General features: G+C 42.5%; 1 protein-coding gene across 1 annotated transcript in view; it reads left to right on the top strand.

Annotated features, from left to right (window-relative positions):
• Positions 1–1,825: 1,825 nt before the first annotated feature.
• Positions 1,826–8,790, top strand: part of ERICH6 (glutamate rich 6) — a 22,473-nt gene continuing 15,508 nt past the window's right edge. The window contains exons 1-6 of the mRNA XM_023733903.1: positions 1,826–2,314; positions 2,763–2,818; positions 2,911–3,027; positions 6,031–6,144; positions 7,136–7,293; positions 8,678–8,748. Coding sequence (XP_023589671.1) covers positions 2,230–2,314; positions 2,763–2,818; positions 2,911–3,027; positions 6,031–6,144; positions 7,136–7,293; positions 8,678–8,748 — 601 coding nt within the window. The 5' untranslated portion in view covers positions 1,826–2,229. The remainder of the gene's footprint in view (positions 2,315–2,762; positions 2,819–2,910; positions 3,028–6,030; positions 6,145–7,135; positions 7,294–8,677; positions 8,749–8,790) is intronic.

The raw sequence follows: 8,790 nt of genomic DNA on the forward strand, positions 1-8,790 counted from the left end.
TTGGTTGTCTTTTTTTTTTCTTTGCACTTTACATATGTGGTAATACTTTGAGTGTCATATGTATTACAATTTTTTTCCTCCCAGTTTGCCTTTTGTCTTTTACTTTTGTTTGTGGTACTTTTTTTGTCATATGTTATTTTAAATTTTTATGTAAATAAATCATTTTCTTTGTGATTTTTTTTTTTATTTTGTGGTTTATTTAACTCAAGTTGGAAGAGTAAAGTATAGAAATCAACAGCTAACTCAAGATTATAAGCATATTTTTTTCTAACACTTTTATGGGTTTTTTTTACATTTAGCTCCTCAATCAATATGGAATTCATTTTTGTGAATGACTTGAGAAAATATTTTATTTTTTTCTAAATTCTGTCCCAATACTACTTATTAAATATTCCAGTCCTTCTCCTCTGCTTTGAAATGATATCTTTATCCTGTACTAAATTCTAATATGTATGTGTGTGTGTGTATATATATATATATGAATATTCTGTTCCCCTGAACTATTTATGTTTTCCTACATCAGTACCACGTTGTTTTATTTTCTATAGCTTTATAATATATTTACTGTCTGATAAAGCAAGTATTGTCCTCCTTATTCTCTTTCCATGGGTGGTGCAAACAGTTTACCTGCTTAGCTACTAACCAAAAGGTTAGAGGTTTGAATCCACCCAGGGCACCTTAGAAGAAAGGCCTGATAATCTATTTCCGAAAAATCAACCATTGAAAACCCTTTGATGCACAGTTCTACTCTCAAACACATGGGGTCACCATCAGTTGGAATTGACTCAATGACAACTGGCTTTTTTGGTTCTCTTTCAAAATATTCCTAGTTATTCTTGGGCATTTGCTCTTCCAAAAGCATTTTAGCATCAACTTGCCAAAACCCATTGAAAAATCCCGCTGGAATTATATTGACTATATAGATTAATTTAGGAAAAATTTACGTATTTTTAATATTTAGTCTTATTATATAGGAAGGTAGAGTACCTCTCCATTTTTTTCCAGATTCTCTCTTATAGGGTTTTTTTTTTCCATGTAGGACTTATTTAGCTCTTACTAGATTATTCTTATGTAGTTTATAGTCTCTTACTGATGTAGTAATTGGAATTATTTTTCCTGTTATGTTCTCTAATTTGTTATTGTCGGTGTACAGGAAAATTATTGATTTCTATACGTTACTCTTGCATCTGATTCCCTTGCTGAACCTTCTTATTAATCTTACTATCTTGTCAGTTGAGAATTTACTAGACAATTACATTGCCTGCAAATAATGGCAGTTTTCTCTCTCAATTTTTCACTTAACGGTGTATCATGGACCTCTTTCCATCTCAGGAAAGATTGATCTAATTCTTTTAAATGGCTATGCAGTATTCCTTTATATTATTGTGACTGATGTAATAAATCAGATTGCTAGACATTGCAGGGTTGTTTTTGCTTTTTCTTTTTGAGCTTTTCCCTATAACAAATGATGCTTTAATGAAAATCTTTGTGCATTCTTGTTTTTATGCCTGTTCTGGCATTTCTGTTGAACAAAATGCCTAGAAATATATTTAAAAGTTTTGCAGATACTTCACATTGCCACCCTCCACCCCAAAGATCCACTTCTGAAGCTTATTTCTTTCCCTGACTGCGGCCTCTGCTGTCTCTGACTCTACCAAGGAAAGAGGCAACTTCCATCTCAGCAGCCCCTTTCCTTTGCCTCGGCCTCGTGGTAGGTTGCTCTGACTGGCTTTTCATCATTGCAATCCTACGTGCGTTTTACCTTCTAGACACTTATTCAGAGTTGCTGGGATGTTGATGGACTTCTTGCCCATCTCCAGTGATGTTGTGAAATCTGTGCAGGGTGGAACAGTAATCCTGGTAGTTTAATTTACTCCTTGCGCCAGAACCCTCCTCCGCCCGGGATCCTCCTACCTGAGAAACCTCAAACAGAATAACAGACATAATGATACTTACTAGAAGCAGAAAACATAAGGGTATGCACACCATGATTATAATCACGTAAAATATGCGTCCGTGTACTATTCTAAGACTCTACAGGAAGGGGAACTTTGTAAATGTGATACATTAGAGGGGTGAGTTTCCCCCGTTCATTCGTTACTGTTGCTAAAAATGTCATACAGAAAAAGACAAAAAGTTGACAGATAACTTAAAAATGGTGTTATTTTTCCAAGAGATGTACTTCTTTTACACTAAACATCTTTCCTATTTTGTCCCGATTGGTCACAAATGTATGCTCTTTTTACAGAGGAGAAAATACTGCCCCCGTTGAAGAACAAAGCTGAACCTACAAATCTGGCTTCTGAGTTAAGAGGTAAATAGACGTTTGGAGTCATCTCCTTTTGCTGGCAAACGCAAAGTACCACTGGGGAACCAACCTTGTCTTTGATGGTGCCCACACCCTTTAGAAAAGCACTCCCCTAAGCATGTATGGGAGCCCTGGTGGCACAGTGGTTAAGAGCTACGGCTGCTAAACAAAAGATCAGCAGTTCAAGTCCACCAGCCACTCCTTGGAAACCCTATGGGGCAGGTCTACTCTGTCCTGTAGGGTCACTATGAGTCGTAATTGACTTGACGGCAGTGGGTTTGGTTTTTTTTTTGAGGGTGTATGTGAGAAGGTGATGAAAATGAAGGGTTTCAGGGCATTTCAACAGTGTGTGTGTAGCGGGGAGGAGGAGAAATGGGAACCTCCAAGCTAGAGAAAATGGAATATACTACAGAAAGGTTTTAAACTTTCCTTTAAACTTATGCCTTCTCTTCAGAAAAATGGGTGATTAATCCAGAAGAGCCAAAATTAGAGATTTTATGTCAGCTGGAGGTAAGAAATGTTTATCATATCAATGAGTACACTATTTTCATGATAAAAATAGCTTATTTAATCTTCAATTTTTTCTTTCTTTTTTCTTTTAGTTTAAGGACGACTTCATCAAACTGTTTGAGCCTTCTCTGAGAACATTACCCAGCATTGGGCCACCATCCATTTTGACATACAAACCAGAGATTTCCAATATAAACATTAAATACAAGGTGATTTTAACTCATATCCTTTTTTTATTAGTAGTATACTAAATGCTGTAAAAAGCCACACGATGATTTGCACAGTAAATGGTGAACATACCTGCCTTAGTTATTTAGTGCTGCTATAACAGAAATACCACAAGTGGGTGACTTTAACAAACAGAAATTTATTTTCTCACTGTTTAGGAGGCTAGAAGTCTGAATCCAGGGTGCTGGCTCTAGGGGAAGGCTGTCTTTCTTTGTCAGCTTTGGGGGAAGGTCCTTGTCTCTTCTGAGCGTCTTTCTGCTCCTGGGTGGTCTTCATATGGCTTGGCGTCTCTCTTCCTCCGTCTCTGCTTCCTCTGCTTCCTCACTTGTTCATTTAATCTCTTTCATATCTCAGAAGAGACTGATTTAAGACACATCCCACACTAACACTGTCTCATTAACATAACAAAGAAAACCCATTCCCAGTGGGATTATAACCATAGGTATCCAAAAACTCATTGCCATCAAGTCAGTTCTGACTCATAGTGACCCTATAGGACAGAGTAGAACTTCCCCCATAGGGTTTCCAAGGCTGTAAATCTTTTACAGAAGCAGACTGCTACATCTTTCTCCTGAGGAACAGCTGGTGGGTTCCAGCCGCTGACCTTTCAGTTAGCAGCCAGGCGCTTAACCACTGTGCCACCAGGGCTTCTTACCACAGGTATAGGGGTTAGGGTTTACAACACATATTTTTGGGGGACACAATTCAATCCATAATAATACCTTTAAAAAAAAAATGCAAAGAGTTCATACGCTTGGAGTAGCATTTAGGCAGGGAGGCAGAAAGCCGGGAAGCCTAGGTGAACGCTTGCCGTATTTGATCATGTCCAGCGACCATTAATGCCTGCGCTTGACGGGCAAGGGAAGGGTGGCCTCAGTGATTCCAACAGGTTGGTGCCCCATCCCACTACACCAGAGTGGTGAGGGACTGACTAGGGGGAAGATCATCTCCGAGCTCGGATTGAACGGTGTGGCCACATAGAAGGGCTGTGTGCTCGCCGGATCCGAACGCCCTTGGTTACTTCTTCTGTAGGTTTATTCGCTGAAAACACAGGACATGACCATCCAAGGCGGTGCAGCACGGAGCGTGGGCCGGGCTTGCTGACGCTGCTGTGCGGACGCGCCGACGCTGTGTCTGTGGCTGTTGTGCACAGCACATTGCACGCTGCAGTACTAACCAGGGGCAGCATGCTGAATACATTTGTGAAGTAATATCAGCATTCATGGCCTGCTTCTATTCGCCCAGGCTTCTACACTTTATGGTCACCGTTTATGGTCACCTTCCCTTTCTGAACCACAAAGGTCTATATGAAGGGAAGTTTCTTAAGCCGAGGTGATGGTGTCTTCCCAGAGATGAGCCGGAACATGCGGAAGGCTTCGTGGCCTTTCTTCCAGGGAGTTGTCCTTGCCTTGGTACCTGCACAGGCCTCACTCCTCCTGTTCCTGGGCAGACCTTTCAGGCCCTCTAGACCAGATGTTGACAGGAGTCTAGGTTAGGGGCAGCAGCAGCTGGCTTGCCCAGCTCTCGTCTCTGCAGATGCAGATCCCAAGCCCACGTGTGGGTCTTTGAAGCACCACCACCCTGCTTCACCCCAACCCTTAATGGCATTCAGGGATACTGGGCTGAGGAGTTCACTACAAAATCTCTTGTACGAAGCAGACTGCGGATGACCTGGCCTTGCCAAGCTCTCTCTCTGCCTGCTCTATCATTTGATAGCTGGCCTAGCTGTTTCGCCACCATTTCCTTACAAGGCTTACTCCCCAAGCATCCTGCTTTCAGTGACGCGCAGTACTTTGTGTGGGGTAGTTGCCATGGTCTGAAGCTATTGGGCATCACTCTGAGGTGAAGAATCCTCGGCTGCACTCAGTCCCTTTCTGGCCTCAGCAGGTGGCCATTTTGCCAGTCCCAAACCAAAAAAAAAGAAAAAAAAAAAACCCACTGCTGTCGAGTTGATTCCAACTCAGCAACCCTATAGGACAGAGTAGAACTGCCCTATAGGGTTTCTAAGGACTGTCTGGTGGATTTGAACTACTGACCTTTGGGTTAGCAGCTGAGCTCTTAACCATGTGCCACCAGGGCTCCCTGCCAGTCCCAGAGGGTGGTTTTCACAGCAAATGCGTGAAGTTCCCAGTGGTGTTCATGATTGCAAGGACCTGCATCCCTTCCTGGAGGCCTGTGCTGAGGCTCAGCTGTTCGCTGGCCCAGTGGGCTCTGCAGTCACAGACAGGACCTCAGGTCACCGACGTGGCCACAGTGCATCAAACCTTCATGGAGTCACCTGAGCCCCTAACGCTGTCTCTCCCCTCTGCTTCCCTAGCTTCCCTCTCCTGAATGACCTCCACAGTACAGACGGGAGTTCAGAGCCCCAGCCTGGGTCTCCCCTTGATATAGGACTCTAATTTATTTTAGAAAGTTGATAACTGTAAATGCTAGCCTACACAGTAATGTCACAATTTTTTTCTTTCCTGACACTTCTTGAAAGAAAGAGCTTATGTTATTCAGGCACCTTAGACCATCTCCATAAAATGAGGTGTGCATCACCCCTTGTCTCTCTCATCCAGTTACACACTGTACACACACACACACACACACACACCAGTGACTCTGATGTCAACAGTAAAGTGATTTCTGTAACTGTCTTCATATCTTGGGGAGGCATCCCAAGGACCACCCAGCTCCTGCTGGGCTCAGCTCTGCTCTGGTGAACTGCACCAGACAGAGGCCCTCAAAATGCCGCCTCAGTCTCCCCAGCCCTCGCCACCTGTGAGTAGGAGTGATGTCACTTTAATCCTCCCAGTGCCTTCTGATACAGGATCTCTGCCCCGAAAAGTTTCCCACCACATGTTTCTGGGGGCCCCCCAGGGTGTCTGACAGGAATTCTCAAGCAGGTTTGCAATCCTACCACTGGACATTCGCGGACCCCGCCCAGAGCTCTCTGCGGGCCTCCCTGTCAGCGCGTCTTCCTTTTTCTCCCCTCTCTAAAGGAGGAAGAGGAGGAGCTATTGCCTAAGTGTGAATACTGTGGAAGCGATCTACGAACATTCCTTTCCCGTATGGATTTTTACTCTGACTATGCTAGCATTCAACCAATAAAACGCGTAAGTTCTAAATTAGGTTTACTGAGGAAATATTATTTTTAAGCATGCACACACACACCGTGTCGTATTTTCTCCTGCACCTTAAAGAGTTCTGTGTTAGCCATCAGGGAAATGTAAGCCCAAACCACAGTGCAAGACCACTTCACACCCACTAGGATAGCTGCAACCAAAAAGACAGACAATAACAAGGGTTGGCTAGGATGTGGAAAAAGTGGACCCTCATACACCGCTGAGGGTGAATATAAAATGGTGTGGCCACTTTGGAAGACAGTGTGGGAGTTCCTCCAAAGGTTAAACATAGAGTTAACGTAGAATTCTGCTCCTACATGTATACCCAAGAGAATTGAAAACGTATGTCCATGCACACACCTGCACATGAATGTTCAGGATAGCCAAAAAGTGGGAACAACTCAATGTCCATCAGCTGATAAATGGATAAACAAAATACAGCAAATCCATACACTGGATGTTATTTGGCAATAGAAAGAAATTAAGTACTGAGGTATGCTACAACATCGATGGACCTTGAGAACATTACGCTAAGTTAAAGAAGCCAGTCACAAAGACTATGTGTTGTATAATTCCATTTAGATGAAATGTCCCAAATAGACTAATCCACAGAAACAGAAAGCAGATTAGTGATTGCCAGGGGCTGGAAGGAGGGGGGCAATGGGGAATGCCTGCTAAATTATACAGAATTTCATTTTAGGGTAATGAAAGTCTTCTCAAATTGATTATGGTGATGGTTGCACAACTCTGGAAATATACTAAAAACCATTGAATTGTACACTTTAAATTGGTGAATTGTATGGTATGTGAATTATATCTCAATAAAGTTGTTACCAAAAAAAAAAAAAAGAAGACCTGTGATAGATTGTTATCCAAACTCCATTAACCAATTCTGGTTTTTGTTTTGTTTTGTTCTTTCTTCTCTAATCACCTTCATCTAGGACTAAAAAAAAAAAAAAAAAGACCTCTTTTTGTTTTTCAGGACTCCTGTTGTGTTCATTTCCAAAATCTAGTCGAATATATCTCTGTTGAAGAACAAAAAATCCAAAGCTCTGGTGATGAACTGATCTGCATTAACCCTCACGCAGCCCACGGCAGTGAAGTCGATAGACTCAAAGCAAAGGAAAAAGCCCTGCGGAGGTAACATCAGGCCGTTGCTGTTGAGACTCAGATTGGCCCACTTAACTGGAGAACATTTTGTAAAGTGAACCTTTTTTTCCTACAAAATATATAATTTCGAAGATGTATTCCCAGCGAGGCAAACTTATCCCAATTCCTGGTCAGTGTCATGAGATCCAGAAGGTTTCAGAAATTGGAGACTTGCTGATTTAAAGTAGTGGGAAAGCCAGCTGTACCGTTAAAGGGGACACAGTCCACCACACAAGACCACTTTCACTTCCAACACCCATAGAAAGTTCGAGGGTTCCACAAACCCCCCTTAGATATGATAGTTTGCTAGAAGGACTCATAGAACTCACTGAAAGCAGTCATACTCATGGTTACAGTTTATTACAGGTAAAGGGTACAGGTAAAGTGAGCCATGGGAAGACGCTCAGAGGACAGAGTCCAAGAAGGTACCAAACACAGAGGTTCTGCTGTCCTCCCCTGCTCCACTAGTGAGGGACAGCGTTACTTTTATGATACCAATGTGTGACAATACACATGAGATATTGCCAACCAGGGGACCTCACCTGAGCCTTGGTGTCCAGAGTTTTTATGGGGCTCCATCATGTACGAATGATTGATGGCCCATGTGGATGATGTCAGTCTCCAGCCCATTCAGAGCTCGACTGAGGCCGTGGGACCCAAAACCCCACCCTAAATCAGATTGTGGGTATGGCTCAAAACCTCCCCTCTACATCCCATTGTTAGATTTTCTGGTGTGATCAGCCCCCACCCTAAATGGTTATTTCCCACCCTCAGTCACTGTTAGACTATCCAGCACAACCCAGGGAAGCAAAGATACTCCTATTAGGCATGACATTCCAAAGCTTTAGAAATCACCTCCCAGAAGCTGAGGGCAAAGGTCAAATCCCTATTTTGGCACAGTTAAATTCTTTACCACTCACGTAGAAATTTGTTGTTATTGTTGCTATGTGCCATCTAATCGATTCCGACTCATTTTGTGACCCTATAGACCAGAGTAGAACTGCCCCATAGGGTTTCCAAGGCTGTAATCTTTACGGAAGCAGACTGCCACATCTTTCTCTTGTGGTTGGGCTGGTGGGTTCGAACCGCCAACCTTTGGGTTAGCAGCCAAGTGCTTAACCACTACGCCACCAGAACTCCTTAGTAGAAATTTAGCAATCTCAAATTCTCAGGATAATTTGGAAATCCTATATAGGAGAAATATGTTGACTAAACAGAGTAGAAACCCACATACTCAGATTAAATAGGCTAGATTCATAAATAATAACAGATAAAAATAGTAAGGGGTGGCATTAAAGCAGTTAAAATGTGTAGTATTCTGTTTTAAGTTTCAAACACCTTTCATATTTTTGCAACATTTATTTGGATTTTGTAGAAAACAGGAGCGACAAATGGCCAGACGTCTTGCAGTAGTATCAAATGAAGAGGCTAATTTCTCGGAAGAAGGTGAGTTCACCAACACTGATACTGTACATCAGCTGTGTGATA

The sequence above is a fragment of the Trichechus manatus genome, unplaced genomic scaffold (assembly GCF_000243295.1).
Source record: "Trichechus manatus latirostris isolate Lorelei unplaced genomic scaffold, TriManLat1.0 scaffold00062, whole genome shotgun sequence".
NCBI classification, from domain to species: domain Eukaryota; kingdom Metazoa; phylum Chordata; class Mammalia; order Sirenia; family Trichechidae; genus Trichechus; species Trichechus manatus.